At 35.6% G+C, this 13,339-nt stretch overlaps 1 protein-coding gene across 1 annotated transcript in view; it reads right to left on the reverse strand.

The window, feature by feature from the left end:
* Window positions 1–13,339, reverse strand: part of CFAP47 (cilia and flagella associated protein 47) — an 859,036-nt gene that overhangs the window by 657,257 nt on the left and 188,440 nt on the right. The window contains exons 26-27 of the mRNA XM_044669214.1: window positions 12,408–12,494; window positions 11,815–11,905 (exon numbers count right to left, since the gene is read on the reverse strand). Of these exons, the coding sequence (XP_044525149.1) occupies window positions 11,815–11,905; window positions 12,408–12,494 (178 nt within the window). The remainder of the gene's footprint in view (window positions 1–11,814; window positions 11,906–12,407; window positions 12,495–13,339) is intronic.

The raw sequence follows: 13,339 nt of genomic DNA on the forward strand, positions 1-13,339 counted from the left end.
AAATTAATATAATAGAAAGTAAAATAGCTGTTGAATTAATAAATAAGACTGGAAGCTTGTATTTTGAATAAACAGATAAAATAGACAAAGTGCTGGTCAATCTAATAAAAAAAGGAAAGAAGAAAACCAAATTGACAGCATCAAAGATGAAAAGGGAGACCTCACTTCTAATGAAGGGAAAATTAAGGCAATCATTAAAAACTATTTCTCCCAATGATATGGCAACAAATATAACAATTTAGGAGATGTAGATGAATATTTACAAAAATATAAATTGTCTAGATTAACAGCAGAAGAAATAAAATACCTAAATAATCCCATATCAGAAAAAGAAATTGAACAAGCAATCAAAGAACTCCCTAAGAAAAAATCGCCAGGGCCTGATGGATTCACAAGTGAATTCTATCAGACATTCAAAGAGCAACTAATCCCAATACTATTCAAATTAAATGATATGATAAGCAAAGAAGGAGTGCTACCAAATTCCTTTTATGATACAAATATGGTACTGATTCCAAAACCAGGGAGATCAAAAACAGAGAAAGAAAACTGTAGACCAATCTCCCTAATGAACATAGTTTAAAAAATCCAAAAAAGAATACTAGGCAAAGAGACTCCAGCAAGTAATTAAGAAGATCATCCACCATGATCAGGTGGGATTTATACCAGGAATGCAAGGATGGTTCAACATTAAGAAAACCATCCATATCAACAGTCTAACAAACAAAAAATCACATGATTATCTCAATAGATGCTGAAAAACCCTTTGACAAAATACAGCACCCATTCCTATTGAAAACACTGAAAAGTATAGGAATAGAAGGACCTTTCCTAAAAATAATAAACAGTATATACCTAAAACCATTAACAATCATCATATGCAATGGGGATAAATTAGAATCCTTCCCAATAAGATCAGGAGTGAAACAAGGATGCCCATTATCAACTCTATTATTCAACATAGTACTAGAAAGACTAGCAGTAACAATTAGAGAAGAAAAACAAATTGAAGGTATCAAAATAGGCAATGAGGAAACTAAGCTTTCACTCTTTGCAGATGATATGATGGTCTACTTAAAAAATCTTAGAGAATCAACTAAGAAGCTTGTAGAAATAATCAACAACTTTAGCAAAGTTGCAGGATACAAAATAAATGCACATAAATCATCAGCATTTGTATATATTTCCAACACATTAGAGCAGCAAGAGGTAGAAAGAGAAACACCATTTAAAATCACCCTAGACAATATAAAATACTTAGGAATCTATCTACCAAAACAAACACAGCAATTATACGAAAACAACTACAAAACGCTTTCCAAACAAATAAAACTGGATCTCAACAATTGGAAAGCTATTGATTGCTCATGGGTAGGACAAGCTAACATAATAAAAATGACCATTCTACCCAAATTATTTTACCTATTTAGCACCATACCTATCAAACTACCAAAAAACTTCTTTACTGAATTAGAAAAAACTATAACAAAGTTCATTTGGAATAACAAAAGATCAAGAATATCAAGGGAAATAATGAAAAAAAAATGTGAAGGAAGGGGGCCTAGCAGTACCAGATATTAAACTATACTATAAAGCAGCAGTCATCAAAACAATATGGTACTGGCTAAGAGACAGAAGGGAGGATCAATGGAATAGGCTTGGGGTAAATGACATCAGCAAGACAGTGTATGATAAACCCAAAGAGCCCAACTTTTGGGACATGAATCCACTATTTGACAAAAAGTGCTGGGAAATTTGGAAAACAATATGGGAGAGATTAGGTTTAGATCAACATCTCACACCCTACACCAAGATAAATTCAGAATGGGTGAATGACTTGAATATAAAGAGGGAAACTATAAATAAGTTAAGTGAACACAAAATAGTATACCTGTCAGATGTCTGGGAAAGGAAAGATTTTAAAACCAAGAGAGAGTTAGAGAAAATTACAAAATATAAATTAAATGGTTTTGATTATATTAAACTAAAAATCTTTTTTACAAACAAAAACAATGTAGTCAAAATCAGAAAGGAAACAACAAATTCGGAAAAAATCTTTATAACGAAAAACTCTGACAGAGGTCTAATTACTCAAATATATAAGGAGTTAAAACAATTCTTTAAAAAATTAAGCCATTCCCCAATTGATAAATGGGCAAGAGACATGAATAGGCAATTTTCAGGTAAATAAATCAAAAGTATCAATAAGTACATGAGAAAGTGTTCTAAATCTCTAATAATTAGAGAAATGCAGATCAAAACAACATAACACCTAGCAGATTGGCTAAAATGAAAGAAGGGGAGAGTAATGAATGCTGAAGGGGATGTAGCAAAACTGGGACATTAATGCATTTTTGGTGGAGTTGTGAACTGATCCAACCATTCTGGCTGGCAATTTGGAACTATGCTCAAAGGGCTATAAAAGAATGCCTGCCCTTTGATCCAGCCATACCATTGTTAGGTTTGTACCCCAGAGAGATCATAGATAAACAGACTTGTATTAAAATATTTATAGCTGTGCTTTTTGTGGTGGCAAAAGACTGGAAAATGAGGGTATGCCCTTCAATTGGGGAATGGCTGAACAAATTGTGGTATAGGCTGTTGATGGAATACTATTGCACTCAAAGGAATAATAAACTAGAGGAATTCCATGTGAACTGGAAAGGCCTCCAGGAACTGATGCAGAGTAAAAGGAGAGAGACAGAAGAACACTGTACACAGAGACTGATATACTATGGTAAAATCGAATGCAATGGACTTCTGTACTAGCTGCAATGCAATGACAAAGGACAGCTCTGAGGCATTTATGGTAAAGAACGCTACCCACATTTAGAGGAAGGACTGCAGGAGAGGAAACATATAAGAAAAACAACTGCTTGAATGCATAGATTGAGTTGGACATGATTGGGGATGTAGATTCGAAACTACCACACCAATGCAACTAACAGCAATCTGGAAATAAGTCTTGATCATTGACACATGTTAAAACCAGTGGAAAAGTGCATCAGCCATGGGTGGGGGGTAAGGCGGGGGGGTGAAGGGGAAAGTAAGAGCATGAATCATGTAACCATGTTAAAAACGAATATAAATAAATGTTTTAAAAAAAGAGATTGAGGGGGCAGCTGGGTAGCTCAGTGGAGTGAGAGTAAGGCCTAGAGACAGGAGGTCCTAGGTTCAAACCTGGCCTCAGCCACTTCCCAGCTGTGTGACCCTGGGCAAGTCACTTGACCCTCATTGCCCACCCTTACCACTCTTCCACCTATGAGACAATACACCGAAATTAAGGGTTTAAAAAAAAAAGAGAGAGAGATTAAGAAGGTAATTACATCCTGATAAAAGGCAGTATAGACAATGAAGAAATAGCTGTACTCAACATGTATGCACCAAATGATATAGCATCCAGATTTCTAAAGGAGAAACTGGTAGAGCTCAAGGAGTATATAGATGATAAAACTATGCTAGTGGGAGACCTGAACCTTCTCCTATCAGATCTAGATAAATCAAATAATAAATATATCATAAAATAAATCAAATAAATCAAAAAATAAATAAGAAAGAGGTAAGAAAGGTGAATGAAATCCTAGAAAAATTAAGATTTAATATATGTATGGAGAAAAATAAATAGGAACAAAAAGGAATACACCTTCTTTTCAGCAGCACATGCTACATTCACAAAGATAGAAACATGGAAAACAAATACAAAAGAGCAGAAATAATAAATACAACCTTTTCAGATCATAATGCAATAAAAATAATAATTAGTAAGGGTATATATATATAGGTAAATCAAAAATTAATTAGAAACTAAATAATATGCTTCTCCAAAATCAGTTAAAGAAAAATCATAGAAACTATTAATAATTTCATAGAAGAGAATGACAGTGATGAGACATCCTACCAAAATATGTGGGATACAGCCAAAGCAGTAGTCAGGGGGAAATTTATATCCTTGAGTGCATATATTTATAAATTAAGGAGGGTAAATATCAATGAATTTAGCATGCAAATCAAAAAACTACAAAGTGAACAAATTAAAAATCCCAAGATTAAAACTAAATTAGAGATCGTAAAAATTAAAGGAGAAATTCATAAAATAAAAAGTAAAAGAACTATTGAATTAATAAACAAGACCAGAAGCTGGTACTTTGAAAAAACAAATAAAATAGACAAAGTACTAGTCAATCTACTAGAAAAAGGAAAGATGAAAACCAAATTAACAGTATCAAAGATGAAAAGGGAGACCTCACCTCTAATGAACAGAAAAATTATGGCAAACATTAAAAATCATTTTGTCCAATTATGTGGCAATAAATATAACATTCTAAGTTACATGGATGAATATTTACAAAAATATAAATTACCTAAATTAACAGCAGATGAAATAGAATACCTAAATAATTCAATATCAGAAAAAGATATTCAACAAACCATCAAACAACTCCTTAAGGAAAAAATCCCTAGGACCAGATGGATTCACAAGTGAATTCTATCAACCATTCAAAGAACAACTAATCCCAATACTATACCAGCTATTTGACATAATAAGCAAAGAAGGAGTTCTACCAAATTCCTTTTATGACAAAAATATGGTACTGATCCCAAAGCCATGTAGATCAAAATCAGAGAAAACTACAGACTAATCTCCTTAATGAATATAGATGCAAAAATCTTAAATAGAATACTAGAAAAAAGACTCCAGCAAGTGATCATCAGTGTTATTCACTATGATCAGGAGGGATTTATACCAGGAATGCAAGGATGGTTCAACTTTAGGAAAACCATCCATAACTGACCATATAAACAAGCAAATAAACAAAAATCACATGATTATCTCAATAGATGCTGAAAAAGCCTTTGACAAAATACAATATCCATTCCTATTGAAAACACTAGAAAGTACACGAATAGAAGGGCCTTTCCTAAAAATAATAAACAGTATTTATCTTAACCATCAACGAGTATCATCTGCAATGGGGACAAATTAGTAGCATTCCCAAAAAGATCAGGAGTGAAAGAAGGATGCCCATTATCACCTCTATTATTTAACATTGTACTAGAAACACTAGCAGTAGTAATTAGGGAAGAAAAAGAAATTGAAGGTATTAAAATAGGCAATGAGGAGACCAAGCTTCACTCTTTGCAGATGATATGATGGTCTGCTTAAAAAATCCTAGAGAATCAACTAAAAAGTTAGTAGAAATAATCAACATCTTTAGCAAAGTTGCAGGATACAAAATCGATGCACATAAATCATCAGCATTTCTATGTTCTTCCAACACATTGCAGAAGCAAAAGTTAAAAAGAGAAATTCCATTTAAAATCTCCCTAGACCAGTGATGGATGTAAGGATTGGATTCGTGCAAGGGGGATGGGACAAAAGGAGCCAAAGGAGAAGTGGCTGACAGTTGGTGACAGTTGGTGACGATTGAGACCAGAGAGAATTCTGGGTAATTCTCCAGAGAAAGGATGAGGGGAGAAGGACTTCTGGCGGAGGACAGAGAGAGGAAGAGGAGAACATCTCAGCTCAAATCCAGTCCTGTGGACTTCCTGAGGATCTTTCTTTCAACACTGAAACCCTGATTCCCTAGTCAAAGGCATCCCATCACTTATCACCCAGCAAGATTTCAATCACCAAGTTAGCTAAGTTTTTGGACTCCATTTTGCGAGCAATCTCTTAGTCTCTTTCCTCCATTACCTAACCTTGCTGAGAGACCCATTCTGGTCTAACTTACAAATATAGAAAAGGATAGAAATAGGAGAAGGGGGGGAGAAGCTTAGAAGAGGGAACCATTAAGGTTCCCACCTAAACAACGGACTCCATAGGAATAGAGAAGAGGGCACCCCAAATCCCTCTGACCTCTACCCCTTTCTCCAACCCCTAAATTGCAAATAATAAAAGCCAGTCATTAGTCAGATAGCATTCCAGAGTACCTGAGAGATAACGAGGGGGAGGGGAGCTTGGTCTGGCTTCCTCCATCTTGAAGCCATACCACCCACTGTGAAGTTGACTGACCTTGGAGGAGGCTTGAGTGAACTCCACCCTCATTCAGAATCAGATTGGGGTACCCCATACCTCATCTTATAGGGAAGCCTCGCCCCCAAATCCTGTGGGGCAGCACAACCAACTAGGTTGCCCAGTTTGGAGGTGACACCCCATCAAAGTCTCTCAGTGTATATTGCCCACAAGGGGAGAGCTAGAAGAGAGTCTCACCTACACAGACTCTCTATCACCCCCTCTATCCAACATTGGTTTCTGGCTCTTTTTATTGTTAAGGTTTTGGCAGAGGCTCTCTTTATTCTTATATGGGCAAACTTTTTAAAGAGGGAGCCAAAGGAAAGAAAATGCTCATCTGTCAGTCTGTTTCTAAGGCAACTCTTTCAAAGTTTCATTGTATTATATCCTACTCATTGTATTTGTCATATTTGTAATAATGTGGGTGCAGCCAGATAGAACATTTCAGGTCCACCCCCCGCACCCCCTTCCCTCATCTGGCCCACGGACTGTATTTTGTCCATCACTGTTCTAGACAATATAAAAATATTAGGAATATATCTGCTAAGAAAAACATGGGAATTATATGAACACAACTACAAAACACATTCCAAACAATTAAAACTAGATCTAAAGAAGTGATAAAACATTGATTGCTCATGGGTAGGATGAGCTAACATAACAAAAATGACCATTCTACTCAAATTAATTTACTTATTTAGTGCCATACTTATCAAATTACCAAGAAACTTCTTTACTGAATTAGAAAAAAAGTGTAACAAAGTTCATTTGGAAGAACAAAAGATCAAGAATATGAAGGGAAATAATGAAAAAAAAATGTGAAGGAAGGTGGTCTAGCAGAACCAGATCTTAAACAGTACTATAAAGCAGTGGTCAGCAAAACAATATGGTACTGGCTAAAAGATAAAAGGGAGGATTGGTGGAATAAATTTGGGGAAAGAGACATCAGTAAGACAGTCTATGATAAACCCAAAGAGCCCAGCTTCTGGGACAAAACCCAACTATTTGACAAAAACTCCTGGGAAAATTGGAAAACAGTATGGGAGAAATTAGTTTTAGATCAATATCTCACACCGTACACCAAGATAAATTCAGAATGGGTGAATTTCATGAATATAAAGAAGGAAACTATAAGTAAATTAGGTAAACACTTAACAGTGTTTTGTATACTTGTATACTTGTCAAATCTCTGGATAAGGAAAGATTTTAAAACAAAACCAGAGTTAGAAAAAATTACAAAATGTAAAATAAATAATTTTGATTACATTAAATTAAAAAGGTTTCGTACAAACAAAACCCGTGCAACCAAAATTAGAAGGGAAGCAACAAATTGGGAAAAAATATTTATAACAAAAAAAATCCTGACAGAGGTCTAATTACTCAAATATATAAGGAGCTAAATCAATTGTAAAAGAAATAAAGCCATTCCCTAATTGACAAATGGGCAAACGACATGAATAGGCAATTTTCAGATAAAGAAATCAAAGCTACCAATAAGCACATGAAAAAGTGTTTTAAATCTCTTATAGTTAGAGAAATGCAAATCAAAACAACTCTGAGGTATTACCTCACACCTAGCAGATTGGCTAACATGACAGCAAAGGAAAGTTATAAATGTTGAAGGGGATATGGAAAAATTGGGACCCTGATTCATTGCTGATGGAGTTGTGAACTGACGCAACCATTCTGGATGGCAATTTGGAACTATGCTCAAAGGGTACTACAAGACTGTCTGTCCTTTGATTCAGCCATACCACTGCTGGGTTTATACCCCCAAAGAGATCATAAAGAAAAACACATGTTCAAAAATATTTATAGCTGTACTCTTTGTAGTGGCAAAAAATTGGAAAATGAGGGGATGCCCTTCAATTGGGGAATGGCTGAACAAATTGTGGTATATGCTGCTGATGGAATACTATTGTGCTCAGAGGAATAATAAACTGGAGGAATTCCATGTGAACTGGAATGACATCCAGGAATTGATGCAGAGTGAAAGGAGCAGAACCAGGAGAACATTGTACACAGAGACTGATACATTATGGTAAAATCGAATATAATGGACTTCTGTACTAGCAGCAATGCAATGACCCAGGACAACTCAGAGGGATTTATGGGAAAGATCACTATTCACATTCAGAGGAAGAACTATGGAAGTAGAAACACAGAAGAAAAACAACTGTCTGAACACATGGGTTGATGTGGATATGATTTGGGATATAGACTCTATAAACAACCACTGCAGTACAATTATTAATAATATGGAAATAGGTCTTGATCAGTGACACATGTAAAACCCAGTGGAAATACGTGTCAGATACAAGAGGGGTGAGTAGGAAGGGGAGAGAAAGAACATGAAACATGTAACCATGGAAAAATTTTCTAAAAAAATATGTTGTATAATCCATGGATACTGAAAACTTTTTAAATGTTTTAATGTTTGGAAATCAACATAATGAATAAAGAAAAATATTTAATTCATATACTACTTATTTCATAATGGGCCACTACCTTTCCTATTACCACCACCAACAGAATACTTCTGTTAAACTATTATACTGTCACTTTAGCCTCATGAAATAATATAATCATATAATAGTATTAATTAAAAATTAGTAAAGCATTTATTAAGCAGTCACCATGTGCACAACATTGCACAAGGTTTTGGAATTGCAAATTAGAAAATAATCCAGTCATGCTCTCAAGGAAGTCATATTCCCTTAGAGGAGATATATATATATATATATATATATATATATAATGAATAAGTATTATTATCCTTAGAGTGCCACAGCAAAGCATAGATATCTCTTCTTTAATGCTATTTCAATTGATAAAATCATGTAAGTTTATAATTTTGAGCAAATTTACAGTGTCAAGGACTTTGCTGATAAGAATTTTCTTTTCTTAGTCTTCAATAAATTTCATTGTAGCACCTATAAGAGGAGTTGCAAAGCTATATCTCCGTATGGGATAATTCTAACAATGATGGCTGTAGGGTAATGGATTTGGTGTTTTGCTCTTCCAAAGGCTTTAGGGTTCAAAGTCTGAGAGGAGATAATAGTTAGGGTTTGTGTGCTTCATTTTGTGTTTGAAGTTGTGATAGTTTGACTTGCCTGGTACATACTGTGTCCTGTTTCTCCCTTAGGGAAACCCACTGCTTCAACTTGTCTGGCTTCTCCACTCATGAGTGGTGGACTGGTTGACATTTGTTGAGAACAGTTTACAATTAAGCATATTGCTGGAATACACTTACAATGAGAAGGGGAAAGGGATGATTTTGAAATTAATTTGGTTTACTAATTCTTTGTACTATTACCATTTAGGTTAATATGTGTTTATATAAGAATGTGAATGTCAATGAGAGGCAGTTGGTTGTGGGAACTATGGAGTCAAAACTTGATAACGTTCTCCAAATCCAATAAAGGTGCATTCTAATTTCATTTCAAATACATAGAAGTAAAAATTATCAGGAAAATAAAGTTCAGGAAAAAGAAATGAGGGGGAAGCTAGTTAGGTAGCTAAGTGGATTGAGAGCTAGGCCTAGAGACAGGATGTCCTTTTTTCAAATGTGACCTCAGATACCTCCTAGTTGTGTGACTCTGGACAAGTCATTTAACCTCCATTGCCTAGCCTTTACTGCTCTTCTGACTTAGAACCAATACATAGTATTGATTCTAAGGTGGGAGGAAAGGGTTTATAAATAAAAAAAAATGAGAGAGGCCAGTGAATTGTAGATTATATAGAGGGCTCACATATATGAAACACTTTCTTTAAAAAATCATAAGTAGGAGCTAGATATGATAAGCACCAATAAGACCACAAAAAATAAAATTGATTCTATTTTAATGGGCAGAAAAAGATTCCTTATTGATGTAGCAATTATTCCTGCATCAGATGTCTAGTCACTATCAGATTATCATTCCATCAGAGCTATGATGAAAATTCACAATAAAAATGAGAATATATAAGTTATATAATTTTAAATGATTTAACCATAAATGATTTAAATAAGTCATTAAAATCAAAAATGGAAAATGAATAATAAAAACAACATCAATGCTGACTATTTTAATTTCATCTAAGAATTTTAAATTAACTGTAACAGCAGGAAGAACAAAAGAGCCCAGAAAGTACTTTAGTTGACAAACTTACTTGCCAAATGGAGAGAGATGACTGCCAAAGGCAATATCAATTTAGACTATAAACTGATCATCTGTAATGTCTTACAAAGAAGAATGATGAATGATTATGAGAAGTAATTCCTCCTAAAGATGAGAACAATAGTAAAGGATAAAACTACTTTAAAGAAAATATATTTGTTAAAGTTCTGGGAACTTTTGTTCTCTCCAAATAGATAATAAAAGTAGGCCTACCTATTAAGACATTGTTTCTTGTATAATTCCTACCTGTCTCATAATGGAGTGGTAATTGACAGTATGAGTATTGTGGAGGCTACCTTTCTGCACCTTCTTCTATGAACTAGTCTTAGTGCTGCCATTTCTGCTTCTGGTGACTCTGTGGGTGATCTGACGTCTAGACACGTGGTATCTGGTAGCCCAGATGTGAAAAGGTTTTGTGTTTTAGAATAATTTGGTAAAACCCTGAGTGATTACTGGGTCCATTTACCACTACCCCCATGATATCAGTAGAGGGCACAGCTATATTAAAGGAGGAGAAATTTTTAGGTCAGCCTCTTGGCTGTGACTTCAGTTTAGCAAGTAATGTACTCTCTCTCTAGACTGGTTGGTTGGTTGTTGTCTTTTTTATTCAAAGAGGACAGAAATGACATCCCTATGTTGGGGCCAAAGTACAGTGTGACTAATTGCAGCTGATTCAGATCAATATAAGCTGGAAAGGCTCTACTGCTGGTCAAGTAGAAATAGCCCACGTGAACATTTAAGATGGACATGTCTCTAAATTTGTGACTCTTATTTATCTTTTGAGCTACTGTATTCTGATTTGTTCACAGAGCATAGTACCTTCTTTGATGCAGGCATGTCATGTAGAATAGTCCTGTACCAGTGTTTGCCATGTCTCTCAATGAATACTAAAGTGCTTCTCCTGACCTCCATCTGAGTTCCTACCTTCTGTGAGTTCTCCATAAAATAGTCTTTTAGGCAAACATATGTTTGGCATTTGAACAATGTGACCAGCCCATTGGAATTGCACTCTGCTTGGCAGATTCTGAATGCTTGGCAGTTCAGCTTTAGAAATGACCTAGTGTCCTTTCAATGTCTGGTACCTCATCCCACCAGGTGATCTTCAGAATATTCCTAAGACAATTCAAATTGGCAATTCAGTTTCCTGCCATGATGCTGATGAACTGTTCAGGTATCCATCCTGGGCATACAACAATTGAGGTCAGCACCACAGGTCTGTACACCTTCATTTTCATAAGCACTTAATAACTCTTCTCTCTCACACATTTTTACTTGGAACCTCCTAAACACTAAGCTAGTTCTGGCAATGCATACATCAGCCTCATCATTTATGTGGACATCACTAGAAAGTATACTGCCAGGGTATATGAACTTATCCAAAGCATTCAAAGTTTCTCCTGCTATGACCTATGGTTGCAATATGGATGGTTGTGGTGCTGGCTGGTTTTCTTCATATTCTTTGTCAGGCCAAAATTAGCAAAAGTTTCAGAGATCTATACTCTGTTGCATCTCAGTCTCAGAGCCTGAATTGAGTACACAATTACCTGCAAACAGAAAGTCATGAACCAACTGTCCCTCCATGTTAGTCTTGGCTTGTGGCATTTTTAAGTTGAATAATTTACTATCAATGTGGTGGCTGACCTTGATGCTGTTTTCAATCTTATTGAGGCATTTGACAACACTGTTGAAAACATCGTGCTTAAAAAGCGACTCTGATTCATACCATTGGTGACTGAGAAAGCATGAGAGCATTGGAGCATTGTCCATTATCCAGAACCTATGAAAGCATGCTGTCATACAATAATGATGATCTTCTCTGGGCAACCAAATTTTGTCATGATAGTCAATAACTCCCCATAGTGACAGTATCAAAGGCATTGGTCAGATAGATAAATGTTGTATACAGACCTCTTGGCATTTCTCCTGGAGTTATTGGGCAATAAAGACCATATCAACCATTCATCAACCTTTTCTGAAGCCATACTGGCTCTTGGGTATATGAGCATCTTCAAGGTGAAGGAGCAGCCTACTAAGAAGAACTCTGGGAAGAATTTTGCCAACAATGACTTAAGAATAAAAGGAATCCCACTGTGATTGTTGTAAGACTATCTATTTCCTTTTCCCTTATAGAAGTGGACAGTGGAAGCATCCTTAATATCCTAAGGGATAACCCCCTCTTGCTACATAAACCAGAAGATTTCAGTCAGATTTTATATGAGCAGAGGATTCCCCACCTGTAATCTCTGCTGTAATGGAATCAACACCAGGTGCTTTACCACATGAGAGGAGTCTAATGGCCTTTTCTTCAATTGGATGTTTGGCTAGAAAGGGATAGGCTTCAACACAAAGTATAAAAAACAATGACTTCAGCATTGATTGATGATGGTCTGTTGAGAATACTCTGGAAACATTTGGCCCATCTCTCCAAAATCATGTCCTTATCAATAATTAGTGTGGCTCCCTCATTGCTAAGTATTTAAGATATTATGGGTCTTTGACTCATAAATAGCCTTCAGGGCAATGGAGATGTGCTTTGGATCATTATTATCAGCATAAAACTGAATTTCTTCTGCTTTGTTACTGAGTCAAGAATCTTCCATCTCTCTAAGCTTTTTTACTTTACTTTTTGCACTTTACTTTTCATGGAGTTAAATGCTGCCTTCTTAGAAACAGACAAGCTATTGTACTAGTAAACCCTGTGGAATTCTTGATTTTTATTTAGTAGCTTCAGAATTTCTCCATCATTTTCACCAAACTGTCCCTGATGGTTGCCAGTATTCTGCTCCAGATGAGTAATTATGGTGCTGCACATCAAATCTCTGAAAGCTGTCCATTTCTTTTCTATTCTATTATTGCCAACTGTATGTTATCTCAGCTTTTCCTCCAAGTTAGCAACAAACTGTTCTCACACTGAAAAGGACTTTAATCTGTTAAATCTTCTGGTAGTCACCTTGCCTTGGCACCATGGCTTCTTTTTAATACAAATGTTTAGCTTAGAGAAGATAAGTCTATGACTGGGTTCAATAGTCTGTGACATACATCAGCTTTGTATCTCTCACATCCTGTCTCTTTCTTCTCCTTACAATGACAATCATTGTATTCAGGAAGTTTTATTACAGTGATTGCAAGCCTTTTAGAGACTGTGTGCCATGCCCCCCTCACCAAG

This window comes from Gracilinanus agilis, chromosome 3 (assembly GCF_016433145.1).
Source record: "Gracilinanus agilis isolate LMUSP501 chromosome 3, AgileGrace, whole genome shotgun sequence".
Lineage (NCBI taxonomy): Eukaryota > Metazoa > Chordata > Mammalia > Didelphimorphia > Didelphidae > Gracilinanus > Gracilinanus agilis.